This window comes from Pavona decussata, unplaced genomic scaffold (genome assembly GCF_977016875.1).
Source record: "Pavona decussata unplaced genomic scaffold, jaPavDecu1.1 SCAFFOLD_84, whole genome shotgun sequence".
NCBI classification, from domain to species: Eukaryota; Metazoa; Cnidaria; class Anthozoa; order Scleractinia; family Agariciidae; genus Pavona; species Pavona decussata.
The window spans coordinates 2,612,859-2,636,620 of NW_028145502.1; the positions used below are offsets into that span (position 1 = coordinate 2,612,859).

At 38.8% G+C, this 23,762-nt stretch overlaps 2 protein-coding genes and 1 long non-coding RNA gene across 3 annotated transcripts in view; 2 read left to right on the forward strand and 1 right to left on the reverse strand.

Moving 5' to 3' along the window:
* LOC146475426 (uncharacterized) lies at positions 1-20,609 on the forward strand. Its single transcript, XM_085115843.1, has 13 exons — positions 1-132; positions 2,780-2,929; positions 4,013-4,183; positions 5,306-5,479; positions 6,393-6,563; positions 7,918-8,195; positions 8,770-8,870; positions 11,951-12,219; positions 12,903-13,090; positions 14,721-14,983; positions 15,604-15,800; positions 16,587-16,823; positions 18,229-20,609. The coding sequence occupies exons 2-13, from the start codon at positions 2,780-2,782 to the stop codon at positions 18,367-18,369; spliced, it is 2,340 nt and encodes a 779-aa protein (XP_084971969.1). The 5' UTR covers positions 1-132; the 3' UTR covers positions 18,370-20,609.
* LOC146475421 (uncharacterized) overlaps positions 1-23,762 on the forward strand; it is a 120,981-nt gene that overhangs the window by 38,302 nt on the left and 58,917 nt on the right. The window lies entirely within an intron of this gene.
* The window catches only part of LOC146475427 (uncharacterized), a 14,452-nt gene continuing 11,207 nt past the window's right edge, over positions 20,518-23,762 (reverse strand). Inside the window, exon 12 of the mRNA XM_085115841.1 lies at positions 20,518-22,464. Coding sequence (XP_084971967.1) covers positions 22,281-22,464 — 184 coding nt within the window. The 3' untranslated portion in view covers positions 20,518-22,280. The remainder of the gene's footprint in view (positions 22,465-23,762) is intronic.

The window sequence follows — 23,762 nt, forward strand, 5'->3', positions numbered from 1 at the left end:
GGTTTATATGATCGGTAATGTTTAACCGATCGGGGAAATTCAGGAAGTTTCAGTATCTTGGCTCGTATAGCGCAAACCTGCACACGTACACTGGGACTAAAAGGATAACTTGAGACGTTTGCTTCAAATATTGTAAGTGACCTAAACTTTACATAGATTACTTCCGGTTTCAGGTCGATACAAATAGGTTTCATGTTTTTTGCATAGAATGGATTCGTGAGTTTTGTTCGATCTGAGAAAAATTATCTCTGATTCTTTGATTCAATGCGCTACAGTACATGCCTGGGAAGATATAAACTAGGATGCCATTGAACACAATTGGGTGTAGGTTTAATATGGATCTGACTTTCGGACTAAGCTTACATTGTACGTTCGTTGTACAGCCTACTTTCAAAAGGCTGCAAATTGCACGAGGAGTCCACAAATTAAGGCATAAGCTTCAGTATTTTTTTAAAAATTTGCTTCCAGTTATGTTATTCTTACATGATTTTATTTTGTGCGTGGTTCTTCAAACTTCGCTTTCGTCAAGCAGGGAAGTTTGGAAAATAATGCAAATCCTTCCCGGAATCCACGAAAAAGCTTACTAAGCTTATTCTAGTTTCATTTTCGTATGAGTGGGTCATTAGTATATATAGGATAGGGGGATGACGGTTACCGGCCTTCAATGGCTGTGTTGACCCTGGCAAATAAAATCTTATGGACTTAATCTTACTAATTATGATAAATAAAAGTGTTTACTATTAGGCTTATCATATAAAGCTCAGTGAATAATAATTATTAAGCTAAGCTTTAAATGACTTAATAAATTTACATATCAAATTTATTCAGCTGTTGCCTGCATTGTACATGTCTTAAAGTTTCAAGTGAGAATTTTGTTGACAATTTTTAAAACCTCCATAATTTTTTAGCACATTGGATAATGAAGATAGAAAACCTTGCTAAACTTCCAGCACAATTTCTTAATTAGTGAGTATATTTACAGAGCATTGGAAAAGAGATCTCGGGTGTCCTGCATTGTCTGCATTATAGCATCCTTCAATGACAAATGTTTGGTTCTTTATTCATCAGGACATTACATTTATCAATAATTCCCATATACAATCAAATTAAAAACGATGGTTGTCGATAAAAGTTGATCTTATTCAATTGACAAATGTCCGAAATCAGTTGAAATCGAACATACGGTTTCCTGTGATTATTAATTTTGATTGAATTTTTTGGTGTTTGTGTTTAGGCTTTTCTTGAATTTTTAACATCCATTTTTAGTTTATTAGCTATGGTTACAGTTGAAAAATGCAACAAAATTAACTTCACTTTCTGGAAGGCATAAAAACTTTATTTAGCATCTTTAAATTCGGTTTCTAATGAGTGGGTGAATTTATGTAAAAGAGAGGATAAGAAAATACTAATCTTCAATTTTTATTTTGGCCAATGTACTGGTATGTTGCCTTATTGTGCAGTTCCGGAAAAAATCCATACACACCCCAACGAAGGCCATCCGAAATAAGGGGGGGGGGGGGGGGAGGTGCAAAACAAAAATCCTTGTGTGTGGGAGTATAATCCCGGAATAGATGCACATGCAGATTATCCTTTAGTTATCAATTGACTTAATGAATGATGGAAAAGTGTTTAAAGCCTTCATCTCAAATAACAATAAATAATAATTTTCAAGATCTACACTGTAGTATTTTTAGTTTGTTCGCCATGACGTTGAAAAATGAAAAAGATATACCTTCACTTTTGGAAAGCCATAAGAATTAAATTAAACCTTGACACCTATTTTAATTTTGGTTTCTAATTAATGTCAGTGAGCATACATTAAGGGAAAAGAGAGACTGAGAAACATTTTATGCATGTGCATGGTCCATGTAAGGTGCCTCATTCAAACCAGGCTATAGAAGGAACTCTACACCAACCTACTCACTGTATTAATTACTGGTAAGTCTTGACTTTAAAATGGGTGTTAAGTGACAATTTGTGCTTGGAATCCAAATTTCTCTAAAGTTGCTCTAATTTGGCATGCATTCAGCCTGGCAATTTTATCAGAAACAGTTCCATCTTTACATTCTGGCTAGCTGACTCACTGGTTCTGACATGTTAATCACAACATTCATTTTTCCTGTGTTGCATAAATACGCATGCGGAATCATCTCTGCAAACCTGTACAACGTACTTGACTACACTGAGTATGTCGGTCAACACATCAACCGAGGTGTCTGTCAGCCGATATAGCTAGCAATACACCAGCACATCAGTGATACTTCATCAAAATTTCAACACTTAAAGAAACAGAAAGTATAGACCTTTTTCATAAATGGTGGCCGATTTATTATTCTTTTCAATATATGTTAATTAGCCCTACTATTAACTAACCTCATTTCAGAGTAAAAATCTTTTTGAATTTTGCACTTGCTGACAAGGCTAGTAAGGCTCATTTTCACGAAAACAAAGGAATAATTTATCGGCCGCCATTTATGAAAAAGGTCTATTGGCCGAAATATATTTGTCAATAGACTGTCGATCTTTATTTTTGACACTTTGTTGATATCTCAATATATATTAACATTTCATCAAAAACTGGTAGACAGAACACTGCTATAATTTGGTTGACATATGACTTAGATAGCGATCACTACCATGGCAATCACTACAGCTAACTATAAAACACATGGTCCAATGATGATGTTACGTTACTTGTGAAATCATACTAATTAAAGGCATAGACTGATGGCATAATTAAAATGTACTGAAAATATTTCCTTCTTTTATTACATGGTAGATGGCTGCAAAGCGAGCACTCTTGATTGGTCCAAGCTATTCGCCAGACCTACCCAGGGAGATTTGTGGCCCTCTTGATGGCCCCGAAAATGATGTGAGGCTGATGAAAGACATGCTCTCTAACAGTGGATTCCAGTCAGAGGATATTGAGGTAGTCAGAAAGTTTTGAATTCACCTTTTTTTACTTTCAAGACAGTCCCTACAATAAAAATTCTCACGTTTATTCCAGAGAACGGCATAATGCCCAGTGGCACAATAACATTTGCACTTAGGGAAGTGGTCAATTCAAAACTACTAACTCGAGCAGGACCGAACAAATTAAACCACAAAATAGATGGACCAGTCAGTAGAGAGATTTAGAAATATTACATTTATGCAAACGAATGACAGAAATGACCGTGTAACCAATTGTTTATCCTACATTTGCTGCTCACTGTTTTCAGTTTCACGGAAAAATTGAGTACCATTAGCATCAAAGGTCAGAGTTTTTTTGTATTATTCCCATCTAAAAAAAAAATATCAACAGGAATTTCATGTTTTCTATTTTCCTTAAATGCTATTCTAATTAAATCTCTCCTATGTCACCTCAAAAGTACTTTTCAGGACTTGACACTTATGCATTAGTCAATTCCAGCTGTACCCATCCCCCCGCCCCCCCAGGGCAATAGTGGGGCATTTTCCCACATTGTCCATCCTGGGAGTCTGGCATTAGCCTTCTACCCAATTACCCCGGGGCATTTGACCATCTCACTCTTTTCACACTACAGCATTGTGCTTTCTTAATGACAAATTCATTGACAAATACAGTAAGTTTCTTATTGAATGCGTCTAGATAGGACATAAAATGGGACGCTAGAGCTGTAGAATGACCTATTTTTGAACTAACTAAAGGCAACAGGACTTAGTTTGGTCTGAATAACCTTAGATTTTACTGAAAGTAAGACGAGAAACGAAGAAAATAAAACATTTTTGACGTGTTTGAGCCACCACCCCGGGCATTTGAAAAACTATTTTGTCCAGGCGGTGGGGCATTTGCCAGTTTATTTAAAAAAAAAAAAAACCTTATTCCCAGGCTAGGGGTCGGCCGTGGGAAGGGGGGGGGGGGGGGATGGGCACTGTTGGAATTGACTGATGCATTACCCAGATGATTGTAATTTAATTATCTACATATTACACAACTCCTGGGTTCAAACCATTTACAGTTTTACTTTTTTTTTTTAATCCTTTTTAAAAGACTCTTTTGGGTAACGAGGCATCTCGCGACAAGATCCTCTCCTCCCTGGAGAAACTCTCATTCACTGCTGAGAAAGGATCAGTGGTCGTCATTTACTTCAGTGGGCATGGTTACCAATTAACGGCTGAGCATGATCAGGGCCTGCTTCCCGCTGGTCTCACCACGCAAATGGTAAGATAAATTCTCACTCATCTATAAACCCCCAGCTGTACAGTCATGTACATGCATGAAGAGTTTAGACCTCCTACATCTGTAATATTAAGACCGTCAATTCATCACATCCAGTAATTTTAGACTGCAAGCATTGTCTTTCTTCTATTAATTTCTGTAGCGTATGTCAGCCTGTCAAACCTATAATCTGAGACAATTTTGAAGGCCCCAGCCTGTCCCCACCTCAGTGGTGGAAAATGACATGTTTTGATGTTTTGAAAATGACATTCATCATTGATTTGATTGGGACTAGGGGAGGGAGAGTATGGTAAATTTCTCCTTTTATTATGTCCAAGATTGTAACAGCTATAACGTCCCTTTCCTCTCCACCCGTGTCGTCTTTTCCCCCTCTTCCACTTCCTTTTTACCCCCCTGTCTCTCCTCCCTTCAAGACTCTAGCTTTCAAAGATGCATGTAGATGTGCTCAGACCAAACTGTCAAAGTTGTGGCAGACATTTGCTATTATAAACAGTTGTCCAAATAGAGTCCTAAAGTGATGACGTTATAAAAACTAAATTTATGAAATTAAGGGATTTTTTCATATAATTAGAAAGAGCATGATGAAAAATGCCTACTTACGAAAAATCTCCATCTTATTTGCGATCTGGGATCGAGATATATCCAAACGTTTGGAACTGTGGCAAAATTAAAAGGATTTGTATGGAGTCATCGGGGCATAACAGAGCTAATTTCTCGACCCCAAATAGCAATAAGATGCTGATTTTTGGCAAGTAGGCCTTTTTGCATCATGCTCTTTCCGATCATACGAACAAATCCCATAATTTAAAAAATTGAAATATTTGTGACGTCACACTTTTATTAGGACTCTTAATTCACTGAACATTATGTACATTCCAATTAATTAATGTAAGTGTCCCAAGGGAAACAGTTAATTTTGTTTTCCCAAGAGTCCTGATGCAAAACAAACAAACAAACAACTGAGAGGGCAACAACTGCGGAATTGTATCCTGGTCGGGATACATCTGTATTTGATCAGGGGCATGTGACCAAGAATCAACCAATCACAGTGCTTTGTTGCGTAGTCTAGGTATATAACAATATGTAATTATTTTTATTCTGTAGGTTGACCAGTACCACATATATGATGTGTGCATAACAGGTGAACACTTCAAGCCTCACCTTTTGAGGTTAATCCAAAAAGACTGCCTGGTCAATACCATATTTGATTGCTGTTTCTCTGGTCGCTTGTACCGTGGATATGGTGCTAAGGAAGGCCCTACTCTAAAGCCAAAAATGGTACATAATGGTAATTAAACTTAGTGGAGTGCAATTTGGTCTGAAATCATACGCATGATTTCAAAACGAGCGCACAGGGCCGGAATTCGATTTGAAATGGCACGCATATGATTTCCGACCAAAATTGCACGACACGAAGTTCAATTATACCACTTTACTACACCCATTTTGAAATCACAATTTTTAAAAGAAATTATATATATAATTGATTATAATTAAAGATTCATAATAATAATAATAATAATAATAATAATAATAATAGATTAATAATACTATTAAAAATATTAATATGACTTGAAGTGGCTCACAGTGGTTTCTTGCACTTAATCCCGACACTTTAATTTGATGGATCATTGCTAGGACTCTTCATCAATTGATACTAAAATAATGGTATCAAAGAAATGCCTAATCACTGATTGGTCGACTGGCCTTAGTTTGTGATTCAAGTGAAGTGTTCCACTATGAGGTAAAGCTACAATATATAGTCTTGACTTCGTACCACAGCTTGCAGACTAAATTTTCTAAATTTTCAGTGGAAAAGACAGATATGCAATACTTATAGCTCTTAAAGCCCCGGTATCAGAATGAATATTCTCCTTCCTATTCTTCAGTTATTTCTTATAAAATTAGTTGGGAGAATTTGTGTAAAATCAAGGTTTCTCATTTTTGTCATCATTCCCTTTATTCTGAATAGAGAGATGACACAAATGTTTCATCTTGAAAGCACTGAAACCCAAGTGATGTTATAAAGTACATGCTCTCTCTGCTAGAGCTATTTTGAATTTGTAGAGGATTGATCAACAACTGATTAACCACACCTTGGTGTGGAATCATCGCTTTAATATTATAAGTCTCTCCCCATCCTAATTTGTAATTTCTATTTCTAATTTCTTAATATTTATATTTTCTGCAGCTTAACTTGTCTGATGAGTACATCAGCAAATACTGTGAAAAAATAAAATCTGCTTGTGTCAAACATCTAAAGCAACCATCAGAACAGGTTGATGGCCTGGCCTTTTCAGTTCCTGAAGGCCTTTCAACTAGCGCAGTACCCAGTGTACAGATGGGTCAAGAATGTACCGAGGTGACATATACCTATTACTAACTGGGTTCGAGGTCTGTACTGTAAGTTACGGACCAAGTTTTTTCCTGTTGATTTATGGCCAAGGCATGAAGGCCACAGGCCAAATAAAGAGGATCCGTAACTTCCAGTATGGACCGAGAAAATGAGGTTAGTAAGATATTTATCATATGTCTGAATTAAATAGGGCGCATGGGAAAGGAAACTAGTTAAAGTCAAGGGAAATTTAGTGGGCCGTACAGTGAAATACCACCCACAAAAATATGACCAATCGCATTGCATGTACTAACAGTATTAACAGTGTAATATTATGATACCGCCTGAATGGCTGGTCCATTGTAGAAGATGATCCCTTTGTTTTTTAAATTGGATTATTTATTTTCTGTTTGAAAACAGATTGCCAAAGCAATCCCATTAAATACATGCAATAATTTGTTGTTTGTTTGCCCATGTATACATTATTATATATACATACAAACATACAGACAGAAATGTATTATTATTATAATTTATTATTATTATTATTATTATTATTATTATTATTATTATTATTATTATTATTATCTCTTTATTAACATATTCCAAGCTATTTACAAGTTAAAAGTTCTAATTTTAAAATATCCAACTCACAAAAAATTGACTTATGAAAATTAACAATACGTAAAGCTTAACTATGCCAGAAAATCAGCCAGCAAACATTCAGAGTAAAAAATCCCAGGACACATGTGTTTATTATAATATTATTATTATTATTATTATTATTATTATTATTATTATTATTATTATTATTATTATAATTGTTGTTGTTGTTGTTGTTGTTGTTGTTGCTGTTATTATTATTATTATTATTATTATTAAGCTTGGTAATGTGGGTGGGAGCTAAGCCGGTCCACACCACCATGCTCCTACCAGTAGCGTAGCGTTACTGCTCTCACTATAGAAACCTGCACATACTGTACAAACCGAAAATCCTTTATTTGCTTTAACAAAGGGTTAACACTACAATAGTCAGCAGCCGAATCTCTTTACGCTAGCCAAATAACCTTATCTACTGTGGGTGCATTTCTTTGGGAAAATCCAGATCCGGATTTTTGATCCAAGATCACTCGAATCATGATGCATCAAAGGAATTAACCGACGAATCCTAATTACCCAGAGTGGATTTGTTGGTTCCTTTAATGCACCATGATCCGAGTGATCTTGGATCAAAAGTCTGGATTTGGATTTTCCCAAAGAAACGTATACTCCGTTGATAAAACCAAACTTCTTTTCCACTCCCTCACCGATGCAGCAGCACAGTTTCTAACTCCCTCGCTTAGAGGAAAAAAACAGTTCATTTTGTTTACCCCCTTGATAGCCAGATGAATATGAATCCCATCAAGAAACTCAGCCCCCAAATCCAATGCAGTTACCAACACAACTTAAGCACCCCGTGCAGGAATTCTGGAACAGAATGCTGAAGGCGCAAGGTTGGAAGCCATCACAGCATGATAAGTTCATCCATATAGCAGCCAGCTCATCCAACCAGAAAGCATATGAGGTACAGGGCCAGGGGTGTTTAACGCGTGCATTGGTAGAAGCTATTGATGAGGCACGACAAGAAAATAAGAAGATATCTTACAGCATTCTCAAAAGGTGAACAAAACTGATGTAATATTTACCTTAGGCTCGATTACCAGCCATATCATGGCGGAAATCGAGCCTATATTTACCGAAGATAGCTAAAGAGAGAAAAAACTTAAGGACAGTGCCTTCTATTGTTGCTGCGCATACGTTCTGCGCATCTCGAGATACTCGCATTTCCTATGGGTGGTGCCTACTGATACAGGGATATTTTTGCACAGTTTAAAACTATACAGAGAAAATAGAATTTAGCAAATGCTTTTGGTATCTCGAAAGAAAATTGGGGGTAACCATACATTTTTCAGAGATAATTAATCTTCAGTTCAATTTAGGAAAAAATCCCATACATTGCTTAAAATTTTGGTGCTTTTTAGAGATATTATTGCTTAATTATCTCTGAAAAACGCTTTGTTACCCCCAATTTTCTTTTTGAATTTTCATAGCCCTTGCTAAGATCTGCTTTACCCGCATAGTGATAAACCACACAAAAATACTTCAGTATTAATTAGTAGGTGCCGTCATTAAGAGAAATTTCTGTATTTCTTTGATAGCTTTATTTTTACTTTTTTATTTATTTTTTTTTCAGCCTAATTAAACGAAAATTTGTGGAGAAAGGGTGGACCGACCAAACGCCACAGTTTGAAGGCGGGAAGATGGATTTGATGTTATTTAGTACTTCTGATACAGGTGACTACTAATTAATTAACTCTTAATTTAATAAATAATTAATTAAGCATGAATAGTTATTGATTTTAATTAATGAACGTTTTTGATCAGCAAATCAATTACAGTCAACTCTCTCTAAGCGGACACCTTTCTAAGGCGGACACCTCTTTAAGGCGGACAGTAAATTTAGTCCCTGCCGAATTTCACTTGTTTCTCTGTAACTGAACTCTCTCTAAGGCGGACAGCGGACACTTTTTTCCAACATGTTGGTTCAAAAAAACTCTCAAAGCGGACACCGGATGCTTTTGAAATTTTATAACAGGTCCAAAATTCCGAAAAATTAGCGCAATCTGATATTAGTGGTTTTAATAAAATATACCAGACCTTACAACATGTCTTAATACAACATTCAAGTCACTTTTCCCGTCATTTATACAACAACTCATTAGCGCTGCCGTTTACTGGAATCAGTTGAGTCACTTGTATTCTTCCTTCGCTTTTTCGCGTCTTGATTTAGATCAACCGCAGTTGTAATCTTCTCGTTTTCTTTACTTATGCACTTTGCTATCCATGCGCCTACAAGATGCCAGACTTGCAACGCAACAACAGTGCAGCATTACAAAGTCTTTATCGTAGTGAATGGGGGTTATGAACCCCGACTCCACGTACTGTCAAATAACAAGCGACACAAACGAGTTTTGTTAAGGTTGATTCACAAATGTTCAAAGTGTGTATGAACAGTGCAGGATTCCATAAGGAATATATAAAAGACGCACAGTCGGCCCGTCATGACTACATTGTACACTGTAATTAAAGTAATAAAGCACTGGTTTCAGTTTTGATGTTCGGGTATCAGTTTACATGAACTCTCTCTAAGGCGGACACCTCTCTAAGGCGGAGAGTAAATCTGGTACCGAGGGTGTCCGCCTTAGAGAGAGTTGACTGTATTTCGACTTACTCGTTTTTTGATTTGTTGAGAAAAATGTAAAAATGTTAATTAATTAATTAATTAATTAATTACAATTAATTAATCAATTAACTAATCGAGGGGTACCCAACAGGAAGACTTAGTTATAAGCAAAATATTTAAAATGTGGTCTCTTGTTGTTGCATTGGCTTGACAAAAATGCTATTTTAAAGATTTTTAACCGACGTTTTGGCAATGCTGCTTTCTTCAGAGTACAAACTATGCTAGCCGACCTTTTTTCGCAGTTTTAACGATATAATTATATCTATTTGCTGAATGTAAAAATTTGATTGAAATGAGCCGGTAATAGGGACATTTTCACCATGGCTTAATTTGACTACAACTTCCAGAATCCTTCAGTTTTTTTTTCTTGTGCTAATTGTTCTTTGCTGTCCACTGGGATTTTAAATTTGAATTTGAAAAGGAAAACGAAATGAAGTTTTGGTAGGGGCACCCAACAGATCGTTTCGATAAATTATCTGTTCGGAAGGTCAATTTTCTTAAGGGAATTTTAACCTCAAACTTTCGTGATATGGGAAATGTAAGGCCTAGTGTTTTCGGATTGATAAAAATGTCGTTTCGGTTGCCGAAAAAAGGTCAGCTAAGATTTTCGGAAAGGAAATAAGACCTAAGGTTTTCGGGACATGGACAAAGATGCCCTAGTAATTTCGAAAAGACTCAAGTTCCCCTAGAATGACCGAACAGATAAAAATATTATAGCGCGGCCTAAAATGAACCCACATAGCTTTAAAGGCACTCCAGATAGCCTAAAATAGCGTTTCAAAGGATCTGAGAGAAAACTGTCGTTGGGTGCCCCTGTTTTGGTTACCGTAGTTGTAGTCAAACGACGCCATAATCAAAATGGCCTGTTAATAGTTTAAAGTAACAATAGAGACCTAAGGCTTTGGATTCTAAGACAAGTACCATTATAAATACGAGATTTGCCTTTAAGTTAGGCCCTCTTCATATGAGCCCAGTTACCGGGCTCGTCCGGTAGGCGGGACGAATTTTGTCTTCTGTTCATATGGGAAATTTAATCCCGGTTACCGAGATAAAAAATGTCCTAAAGGCGCCCAAAATACCCGTTAAACCGCGTTCCCACTTGTCAGCGACCTTACAAGCCATGCGCAGTTTAAAATGTTTCGTCCCGGACAGTCTGTTTATATGGGAAAAATTTCCAGCTCGGTTACCGAGATCTCGGTAACCGGGCCAGCCCGCCTTCTCATATGTACACTGACATCGAAATTTTTGTAAAGAAAAGAGTGGCGAGGCAAGATCTCGGGAACCGAGCCAGCTCGGTCGACTGGGCTCACGTGAAGAGGCCCCCAGTGAAGAAAGAAGGAAGCTTCATTTTACTCTTTGTGAACGACGAACCTATCACAGTTGCTTTGAATGATGATACCTGAGCCCTTTCGTGATTCAAAAAAGATGAGATCACTTACGCTTCGAGGACTTGTTTTCGCCACTACGTCATTCTCGCAAAAACTAGTAAAAACACAAACCTGCCAAACGCAACCAAGAGAGAGGACCCTGGGAACGAGGTCGTGTCAAATGACGATCTCGTTTTCCCGCCAAAATGACGCTGGTTCACGCGCGCACGCTCTTTGTCTATTTTCTTTCGTTTTTCGTCCTTTGACACATCGAAATTGAAAAGTCCAAGGGTAGCTGTTAATAGGCTATTGTTCTTGCGACCAGAGGTGCCTTGTAAATTGGGAAACATATATAATAAATTCGTTAGTGTCTGGTTAGTTCTAAACGTTAAAGCTAGAGGTTATAAGGTCAATCGGACTCGACCTGAGTGTGTTACATTAACTTCTTCATTCTTCTTCTTCTTCTTCTTCTTCTTCTTCTTCTTCTTCTTCTTCTTCTTCTTCTTCTTCTTCTTCTTCCTTTTCTTCTTCTTCTTTAGTCTTCTTCTTTTTCTTCTTTCTTCTTTAGTCTTCTTCTTTTTCTTCTTTCTTCTTTTTCAATCTTCTTCTTCTTCTTCTTCTTCTTCTTCTTCTTTTTCTTCTTTCTTCTTTTTCAATCTTCTTCTTCTTCTTCTTCTTCTTCTTATTATTATTATTATTATTATTATTATCATTATTATTATTATTATTATCATTATTAATTATTATTATTATTATTTGCACAGTTCCTCAGGTGAATGCATTTGAAATTATTGACGTTAAGAGGGACAAAGATGGATTTTATAAGGTTTCTCTAAATGCCGGCCATTTGCATGGCGTGGTCGAGGGAGAATATGATATCTGCAGAGAAGATATCCCAGATGAAGCAGCTGCATCTCGAAACCGTGAAAAGATTTATGGGTATTACATAGACACGATAATGATCAATCCTGGCGACATCGATATGCTGAAGTCTCGCGGTGCGACGCCGTATAATTATGATCGAAAAATTCAGGTAAATACAGTTGTACATTGATCTATGCATTCGTGACCATTCATTGGAGACAGTATGGCCAAGTGGTAAGAGGTGCGGACCCATATTCTGGAGGTCTAAGGTTTGAGTCCCATCTCTGACCACAAGCTGGATTTGTTTCGTAGTAGTCCCCTGTTCAAATCCTCGGCCACTGTATACAGCGAGCAGATAAGCCTCCCAGTAGCTGGCTTTTATAAGGAGTTTCCGTTCTGTTTGTTTGAAATACTTGTTTGATTTGCACGGACCCTCTTCTAGCTTTAAATCTAACCTTGTTTAAAAGTATTTGCTTTACCTATTTTACCTTTTGTAATTAATACACAAACCCAACTGTCAGTCGGCTCACCCTCGTTTTCCTACTCGTCATTCCCTGCGCCTAACCGTTTGCGTTTGCCTGCTTACGTTCAATGTTTTTTTTCTTGTGTCTTCCTTAGTTCTTGACCATGAATGCAGTTCATTCATTGAACACTCAATCGTTCTGCCTTTATTTCATTCATTGACACTCACTCGCATACCCATTTACTCACTCGTTTTATGCTTAACTGCTTTCTGTTGTTTGTGCGTTTTAATCGCGCGTAGAAAACTTCATTGAACTTCTCGTAATTCGTTCTGAACATTTTTCGAAATGTTTGCAAACATTTAGGCCAAGTTGTTTTCATTATTCATAGGTTGGGTGTAAAGCCATTCTTTGCCGCCGTCACAGTATGTTTACGCCCATTCTTATGATTGCTCCTCCCGAGCTGTCAGAAGAAGACAGACACCGAATGGTCTTGTCTCTTGAAACCCAAAACATGTTTAACATCGAAGAAGAGGAAAGACAAGATTGCGTTACCCTGGACATCACGACCGTTGAAGAGTATGTATAATTAAAACGATGGATTAGAGAATTACAGTCAACCCAGGTCACGCGTGAACAATATTTCCAAGAATGAAATGAACATTCGAATTTCTCTTTGTAATGTCCGACGTGTGAATGAAACGTTGGACATCTCTCTGGAAATCGTTCCGAAAAAGACGCATTAACTGAAAAAAAAGATTCAAAATACTTGGGAAACAATTGTTATTCTTGAAATATTCAATTTTGCAATGTGAAGAAAAATTCATAGCTTTATACCGTCAATAAGGCAGGGAAATTTATACGGGAACTCTGAAATCTCGTTGGCGATTTTCAAAACTGACATGTAAATTACAAAACTCCGTTCAAATTTCAAAAATATCGTTCACGCGTGACCTGGGTTGACTGTAACTCTGCAGTGTATGTTTTAGTGCTAAAGTGAACCTATGAATTTCCCACTGAGCGTTAGCCCAAGTTAGGAAATGAGAGAGCACATGAGGCGAAGTAAACGAAAAAATTTGACCTTGGTGGGAATCGAACCCACAACTGGATTTAATCACCGTTGCTCCACCAACGGAGCTATGAGGCCAGACAGGTTCCTATTGACTGAGCTACAAGGCCAGAGCACCTACCCATCTAACTACCACCTACCTACCCACTTACCTAATTACTACAAACTTACCTGCATACTTAACTTACCTATGTATCTACCTACCTACCTACCTACCTACCTACCTACCTACCTACCTACCTACCTACCTACCTACCTACCTACCTACCTACCACTGATCTACCTCCCTATCAACCTACCAATGTGCCCTTCTACTTACCTATTTTACTTCTTCCTAACTAAATGTCTCCCTCCCTACCTACCTACCTACCTACCTACCTACCTACCTACCTACCTACCTACCTACCTACCACTGATCTACCTCCCTATCAACCTACCAATGTGCCCTTCTACTTACCTATTTTACTTCTTCCTAACTAAATGTCTCCCTCCCTACCTACCTACCTACCTACCTACCTACCTACCTACCTACCTTACCCACCTTGCCTACCTTCCTTCCTACCTATCTACCTACTTACCTACCTTACCTACCTTCCTTTCTACCTACCTACCTACCTATCTACCTACTTACCTACCTTACCTACCTTCCTTTCTACCTACCTACCTACCTACCTACCTACTTACCTACCTTACCTACCTACTTACCTACCTACCTACTTACCTTTCCTTACCTACCTACCTACCTACCTACCAACCTACCTACCTACCTACCTACCTACCTACCTACTGACTTACCCACCTTACCCACCTTACCTAGCTACCTACCTTACCTGCCTTACCCACCTTACGTACCCACCTACCTACCTATCTTACCCATCCTCCCTACCTTACCCACCTATCTACCTATCTTACCTATCTTCCCTACCTACCTACCTACCTACCTCCTACCTACCCATCTAGTCTGCTACATATTTACCTATAGCGTGGCCCCTATCTACGCTTCTCCCTTCTTACCTGCCTTCATACTTACGTAACAGTATCCTCCTATCTACCCATCTATCTACCTAAGCAATCATCACATAGGTAAGCTTAGATAAAGCTTGCCAGTATATAAAACATTTGCTTTACTTTGTCATATAGTAAACAGTGCTGGCGGGCCTGCCAGTATGGGCGAATGATAGTTCCCTACCACCTGACTGGAGATGAACATCTGATGGCGAAGAATTTATCCAAGTATTTTCGCCACAAGTTTGCCATCAAACCAAAGCACGCAAATGACAACATGCTTACAAACGTAAGCTTTAAAGTGTTCAAAGTGAAAAACGTGCCATCTTTCAAAGGTTCCCCTGACAAGAAGAATGAGCTGATAGCTAAAGCCATCCAAACTACTGATCTCTCTGGAGGTAAGTATTGCAGGCGGCATTTCTCAGCACTTTTTGTAAAGAATGAGGCGGGAGCAGTGCAAAGTCAGATTGTACATTTTGATAGATCCAGTAGAGATTGTCTGGCTGTCTTGTTGATTGGCTGGCTCTCTGACTGACAGGCTGGTACGCTGTCTGATGGAATGACCGTTCGATCAGTTGGCCGGTTGACTGACAGACCAAATTATTAAGAGCTAAGCGAAAGGTGCAATTACTGGTGGAGTGGCCTACTAACCCAGCAATTAACTAGCCAACAGTTTGGCCTGCTGGCCCGAAATTCCAATTCGATCTGGAAAGTGTCCCCAATTATTGTTCTGTGCTAAATACATTGACACTTACATAAAGTGATTTATTTTGATGTCTGATTTACTGATAGCTGTTTTATTTGTAACCTGAACGTTTCAAATGCCTCTGCCTCAGCAAGGCTTCATTACCAGGCACTATTCGAAAGCTGTGCCAGTGCTCCTCACTTCTAAGACTGAAGGGAGCAGCTGAACTCTGGCCTACTCCATTGAAGGATGTTGATGTTGTTTTGGCGACTTCTGTGCCTGCTGCGGCTGTTTTGGTGCAACATGGTAACTTTTATTTTCTCCTTATTGCAGGAGACCCGCCAACCTTTCGGGCACACAAAGTCGAGCTTGAGAACTCACTGGCTTACCGCAGAAGATATAAAGTTATAGACGGCTCGGGTGACGCGCTCGTGATTCAAGTAACCAATCACGAAGACAGGTTTATCCACGTGTGCGTTATATCGTATCAGGCCGATGGCTCCATTGTGGTTTTGCACCCACCGAGGAAGGTAAGTATTTGTTAATCTTGCGATGTGTTTTTACCCTACCATACAGTTGTTGTTCATTGTTTCTGGCATCAAACCCTAATATCAAAGAACTTGTAAATTCTCCTATCTTGTCCCCATACTATTGTTATAAAAGTTCTGTGGAGAAGTTGTTAAAATATCAAGAAAATTCGCCTAAGGTGATCCTTTATTCTCATGACCTCAGGGTTTGAATAAGCATTGATGTTACAGGGAGAAATTTGATGCTGATCACTGTTACGGCTTAAATGGTTAACACCCGTGACATGTGTATTGTCTATTCGTGAACACAGTTCCTTTGATATTTAGCAACTAAGTTCTGATTACCAGTGTGAAATGAAGGGAACCTCTCATAATAGACCCTTCTCCAAAATGGCGGCCGAAAATTCAAATAAGTTGAAATTAAAAACCTATACCAACACTAGAAAGAGCACTTTTACTTTAGTAACCTTGCAAAGTTTCAGCATATCATGTGTAATATCAGCTGAGAAAATGTAAATTGAAAAATGAAAAATTTACAGATGTTTGTATGATTGGGGGTATGACGTATACCCCCAGTCACACAAACGTCTATAAATTTGTCAAATTTCATCTTACATTTCCTAAGCTGATATAACTCCTAATATGCTGAAACTTTGCAAGGTTACTAAAGTAAAGGCGCTCTTTCCAGTGCTGGTATCAGTTTTTCATTGAGTTCAATTTTAACTCATTCAAATCTGTTGCCGCCATTTTGGAAAAGGGTCTCTTATTTAATCCTCTTTACTTTTCTAGGGTAACACTGAGGTCTTAGAACCCAACGAGTCGATGACTGCTATTAAGCGAGTTCTCCTGGAACCTGATACGGTTCGCCGTATGGTTGAGCCAGATTTTGACAAGGAAAAACCAAAGAGCTGCAAGGATGTGATGATCCTGTATGCCACTACAGAGCCGACTGATTATGAGCCACTTACTCAGACGGCTATTGAGCTGAGTCCAAAATTAAGCACCAGAGGCCCCAACCAACCTGATGTACGTATTGTTTCGCTTTATCTACTGCTAGGCATGAAGCATAAACTAAAAAGACAGTAGACCTGCGCCCTTCCAAAGCTCCCTTTTCACTGGACCCTTATAACCTGCAGCTGCATTGTATTTTAGGGCTGTTCAGTTCGTTTGTCGTCTCAAACAACCATTTAAGACGTTGCAAATGGTGCAGGTCGCCCAGGCGCCCCTTGAAAGCTAGCTAGATACCAAGATTAAGTACCAGAACTGGATAGTGTTCGGTAACAACCAAGGAGAACATTGAAGACAAACAGTTTAAATGTTGTTTCCTGCATTCATACGCCATTGAATTTGTCACACTTTGAGATTTCATCCACAGACTGAAAAGTAAGAACCACCCTGCAGAGCATAATAAACAGCAGCACAGGAAAGTACTGCTCAGTAGCTTTCATTTGAATGGTCGCACTTTAGGATTTCATCCACAGACTGAAAAGTAAGGACCACCCTGCGTAGCATACTAAACAGCACCACAGGAAAGTACAACTCAGTAGCTTTCACTTGAATGGTGACACTTAAGGATTTCATCCACAGACTCAAAAGTTAGAAACACCTTGTACAGCATAATAAACAGCACCACAGGGAAGTACTGCTTAGTAGCTTTCATTTGAATGGTCACACTTTAGGATTTCATTCACAGACTCAAAAGTTAGATTCCCCCTACAGAGCATAATAAACAGCACCACAGGAAAGTACTGCTCAGTAGCTTTCACTTGAATGGTCACACTTAAGGATTTCATCCACAGACTCAAAAGTTAGAAACACCTTGTACAGCATAATAAACAGCACCACAGGGAAGTACTGCTTAGTAGCTTTCATTTGAATGGTCACACTTTAGGATTTCATTCACAGACTCAAAAGTTAGATTCCCCCTACAGAGCATAATAAACAGCACCACAGGAAAGTACTGCTCAGTGGCTTTCACTTGAATGGTCACACTGTAGGATTTCATCCACAGACTAAAAAGTTAGAACCACCTTGTACAGCATAATAAACAGCACCACTGGAAAGTACTGCTCAGTAGCTTTCATTTGAATGGTCGCACTTTAGGATTTCAACTAGAACCTCAAAAGGGGAAACTTTTTGTCCGTCGGCTTGAACTGTTTTGGGGGCTAAGCAGGAATGCTACGGAAGAAATGTTTAAAAATGTAAGTTGTAAGATAAGAACACTTTCTCTTAGACTGCGAACAGTCTCTTTCCTCTACTAAGTTCTGTCACGCTCGCGCGATTTTCGTTCACTTTTGTAATTTCTATGATTTTACCGTCGCTTTGCGCATGTGATCTGAGGAGAAAAGTAGGACTGCTCGCAGTCTAACTCCCTTGATCCACCGTCTCAGAGGATATTCTGACAAAATGTGTTGTCTTTTCTTGTTACCAGGGATTGCTTCTAGCCTCATCGTATCAATTTCGAAATGCTTTGCATGCTCCACGTGACTACCTGCAACCAGCTCGTGATGGGGATCAAAAGTGGTTGACCATCAAACGGGAGATTAACATCGAATACAATGACGATCCCTAAAAGGGTGGAGTGGTATTTTACTGGAATTTCACTGAAATTTAATTAGGCGCACCAAAGTAATGTTTTTCAAACTCATTCATAATTCATGAAGAGAAAACAAAGGAAATCGCTACCGTGAAAGGAGGTTTGCAAATGCGATCTAAATTATCATTAAATTTGGTGAATGTTTCCTCCGAATTTCTCCAAGAATTATTAATGGTTTGAGAAGCTATATCAAACACTCGAAAGAGTGTTTCATCCTATTTTCAAACCGACCTAAAGCTGGTCGAAAAAAACAAGGCGTTTTTCTCTGTGTTTGAAAATCCGATGAACCATTCTTCCTCACATTATATATATTTCATCAAAAACGAGTAAAACTGTTTCATCCGATTTACGCGACTAGACTGCAAGACGATATGGGTACAGGATTGGTGGAGGCCATGGGAAACCTAGAAAGTCATGGAATTTTGTAATTTCGTTCCTCAGGCCTGGAAAATCGTGGAATTTAAGTGTGGGCCATGGAAAGTCATAGGAATTGATGTTCATTGAACAAAATCACTTAGAAAGCTTTCTTGTATGGAATAAGAACAGCAAAAAGCAAGAAGATGAATAATTGAAAAAAACGAAAAGGAACCAATAAATAGATTTTGTCTAAGTAGAAATGAACACCGCGCATTTTGACACTATAAAAAGAGAATGCTTTGTCGTGGAAAACTTGAAAAGGTCATGGAAAGTCTTGGAATTTCAAAAGCCCAGAGGAGTTTGAACGCTGGGATAATTTATCAGCAACCTTATCAAACACAACTATGGCTTTCCCCTGCAGAAAATTACTCTCAGGGGGCTGTTGTTAATGGCATTTTCTTTCTGAGTGCTACAAACGGTAAAATTGCAGCCAAATTAAAAGATTTTAAAGTACCCATACTGCCTTTCCGTCTTGTCGCAAAAGCTCGAGGCTTTAAAATCCGTTAGGCCATTACTGAGTTACTGTAAACCTCACTATGAAAGCGAGGCTAAGTACAGACTTTTCATATGAAAATTAGTTTCGTTTGCATATGAAGGATAACCAATTTCCATGACAAAAACTTTGCTCTTAGCCTCGCTTTCATAATGAGGTTCAAAGCAACTAGGAAATGGCCTATTGAAATAGCTGTATATGAACGTGGAACACAGCCATTTTGAAAAAGTTGATCTCGCTGTAATTAACAGCTGTTTATTGTATGAAATTTCTTTCGTTTCTTTGAGTAAACTGAGTTTCCAGTTTTCGCGAGTTAACCTTTCAAACACCTGAATCATCAAAATCCATCTTCTCCTCACTGTTTTCCTGTCATTTCTTTTGGAACTAGTTGGGACAATTTTTTAAAACACGAAGAAATTTTATCTTTGGTGATCATTGCCTTTATTCTCGTGACCTGATCTGTTTTGCGTGGAGAAATTAGAAGCTGATCACGGTTGGTTTTTGAAAGGTTGATTCACGGAGACTGGGTTATGGCGCCTATATAGGAAATTTGAGTGCAGTTTTGCAGTCCTTTCGGACGCTAGAACCGGAAAATTGTCAGTTCAATGAGCAAAGTCTCTGTAAAAGACAAAAAAAGTTTTAAGGTAATTTTGTAGTAGCCAGTGGAAAAATAGCGAGGACACAATTGAGGTCTTTATTTCTTAAATACGAAAATAAATTTGATTTGACTCTGAAGTCAGTAATAGATGAACCACTGGGACTAGTACGTAGCGGTCTGTGTAACAGACGTAAAACTAAGTTTCGTTGTTTTAACCGTTTAACCCCTAATATCAAAGAACAAATTCTCATATCTTGTCCCCATACTTTTCTCAAAATAGTACCGAGGAGAAGTTATTAAAATATCAAGGAAATGTAAGTTCCTGTAAAATCTTTTTGTCCTTCATTTCCAGTTTGGCTGCTTTTAAAGCTGGCCCTGGAAATAAGCAATGGAAACCTTTTAGAAAAACAAACGTAAACCTTGCTTCACTTTCAATCTTGTTTAGTCGTAGATCCATCCAAGATGGCGTCGTTAAACGTGACGGGTTTTTTTCATTTCCGGCGGGGAGGGGGAGGAGGGCCTGCTTTTTGAATAACCGGGCCCCGTGGGCCCCCAGAGGTTTTTGAAAACCCGCAGTAGATAATTTTGTTTCGGTAGTGAAAGGAGGACTATATCGTAATTTTCCAGTAAGTCGATGTCTTTAATTATTACTGTATGTGTTTTGTTGACATAATATTGAATAAAATAAAATACAGAACACAAAACTCAGTAACTAATACATTATTCCAGTGTCCTAAATAATACTTTAGTTTATTTCAATGTTCCAGTAATTCTTAGAGAACACGAAATCTAACAAGAACTATCGTTAACGACGACAGGTCTATAATATGGTGTTTAGTGCGACACTAATTTACCTACAAAATTTCCAGAGTAACGGCTTCTAAAGCCTTTCCACAAGTCGACTCAATAACTAAGACATTATTCCAGTGTCTTAAATAACACTTCCGTTGATTCATATGTCCCGGCAAGAAATAGAAAATACAAAATCAAACAAGGACTTTTGTTAACCACTACGGGTCTATACACTTAAGTTTTTAGTACCACATTGAATTACCTAAAAGTTCCCAAACAAAAGGCTGTCGTTAAAAATATGTGGGCTGTACCCAGGCATGGTTAAAAACTTTTGTATAAAATGTTGACTCTGGCTTTAGAAAAAAAAATGGACGTTTCGGCTGTCTACAACCTTCTTCAGCTTGAGAATGTTAATAAAAACGGCATTCAGGAAGTATAGCTGATGTTATAGTAGCTGTCGCTACTTGTGGATTTGGTAGCCGGTTGCTTTTACTTGAACTAGGGGTTTGCTGTCATTCGGTATCGAAGACTTTTAAATACAAGCCTACGTGGGCCGTTCCATCTTAATAGCACCACGGGCAAATGTGAAAACATTGGCAATTTCTACCAAAAAAGTGCACTGAATTCATAAGGTAACTTGAAAGAGATCATCCTCTGCCGTGGCAGGTTCTTTGCAGACCACGTTAAATAATTATTCAAAGGGGAGCATACTTTTGGAGACGACTATTTTTCAAGGGGAGGGGGCTTGTTAATGGGGAAAATTTAGTTTTCAAAAACTGTATAGGTCAACGCAGTCTGTTGGGGATGATTATTTTTTGGGGGGGGGAGGGGGAACACTTACTATCGGCGGACTATTGGGCTTCCGAGAATTCGGGGCTTGCCGTGGAATTCTTCTGTATTCCTTCCCTCGTGCCGTCTTTAAAAAAAATCGATTGCATTTGGTAAAAGTGTTTTTTCAGAGGCGCGTTCTTTATGGAGGGTCTTTACGAGATTTGCCAAAAACTGGCAACTGTTGATCTTATTACCTTCTTGGGGGATGTCCCATTGTAATGATGTTTTCTCACATTTGAGGTGTTGAGATAAGGGAGCTTTTCACATATGTGGGATTTCCCAACAAGGGAATCGTCCTCTTAAAGGAGTTGTCGTGTTTAGGAAAGTGCCCACTTGTGAGAGGCGCCTAGTTCAACGAAAGTGCTCGCATATTGCATTCGTGAAGTCACCGGACCTTTGACTGTATTTATATGCTGAAGCCAATAAATATTTCATTTTATCAATTGATTTCATAACTTTAATTAACTATCGTATAAAGAGATATAAAACCTAACGTTTCGAGCGCTAGCTCTTCGCCAGAGCGTATCCTTGCAAAGAGCAAGCGCTTGAAACTCAAGAACTTTCGTATCTCTTTACGGTAGCCAACAAGTTGCCTTGTCAACTCAGTTCAGTGATAAAACCAAACGTTCTCTTTAACTCCAGCACTGACACAGCACTATGGCTGTTTCTTTACATACTATCTCTTTTTATGCTGAACATACACAAGTTCAAGAATTCCCTAAACTGAGCTACAACTAACGCACGCCTTGTCGACAGTTAAAATACCTTACTAAGGAAAAATGCTAAAGCTATTGATACTGTCACCAACAATAGAGAGGCCAGTTGAAGCCTTGTCTTCTCTTTGGTGTTAGAAGCCTTGATTTCTGCAGTTCTTTCTCCCTCAGTTTGCAGGAAATGGTTCTCGTCTTTCCTGCTTGTTCTTCTTCGTGTAGCAGTGGCACTGTGAACCAAAATCACGCTGTCAAACATCTGCACATGAACTCAGGAAATCATTGAAGTACAGAACAGCCCCCCAGGGGGTACTCCCATATTTTAGCTATATGGGTATGTGCCGACGGCAGGATATGGTTCTCATGCAGTTTAGTCTGGGATATGGTGAAGAAACTAGACTACGAGTAGTCCCCCATTTTTCCTCAGGGATAGTAGGGCGAGCGAAACGCGAGCGCGCGTGAAAATCACCCCACGCGAGAAAAGGCGACACGCGGCGGGGAGAGAGAAAAATGAGGGAGCCCAAGCTTTTGACCCTTCACGGCCGACTGATTTTGGAGTGTGAAGATCGTATCACGTTCTAACTCAATTAAGCGCATCCAATGGGATTCCTTCTCTCATTGAGCTGTCATTGCCCTTGTCATCGGGAAACTGCAGGGGATATTTATTGCAAGTGAAAGAAAACCCAGACACAAATTCTTCGCGGCTGTTTCTTTTCGTAGTTCCACAGGCTAGTTTGCGGTTGAAAATCTATTTCTGACGCGACGTAATGTACAACGGGCGTGCAGCGCTGTCGTGTTCGATGAATTTATTTCCCACGGAAAATTATTTTACCGCCGCCACAAAACGTGTAATTTCTTCAATTCAATCTTTCACAAAAAAGATTTCTAAAAGAAAGGGAAAAGATTCTGGAGAGATAGTTCTGTATTCAGTGAATATTGATGAACATTGCAGTTGAAATTTGATCATGCACGCATAGTTTTTCCGATGTATGCAAATTTTTTCAGACGACGCCAGACAGTCTGACATCATTCATACTTTGTTTGACAGATGTTGACAGATTGCCATGGAAGAGCCAATCAGAGTTTTGCGTTGTGAGAGCAACGCATTAGTTCAAAAGCTTGGGCTTTGTCTGTAGTCCCTCATTTTTCTCTCTCCCCGCCGCGTGTCGCCTTTTCTCGCGTGGGCTGATTTTCACGCGCGCTCGCGTTTCGCTCGCCCTACTATCCCTGAGGAAAAATGGGGGACTACTCGTGGTCTATGAAGAAACCAAATAGATTGGGTCTAGAATAGGGTATCATTTTCCAGGAAACTGATCAGTTGCTTGACGAATTTAGTCAAGACTAGGTTTCCCTGGAATTGACCCTCAGAAAAACGTGTTTTAGTTGTTGTTGTACAAGAAGATTTTGTTTTGGCTGGACTGTGATAGTGACCAAGTTTCTGGAAAACAGCAAGTCTGAGATGGGGTAGGGATTTTTGGTTTTTAATCTAGTATAGGTTGCAAAATGCAGATGAACTTGGTCTGGTCCC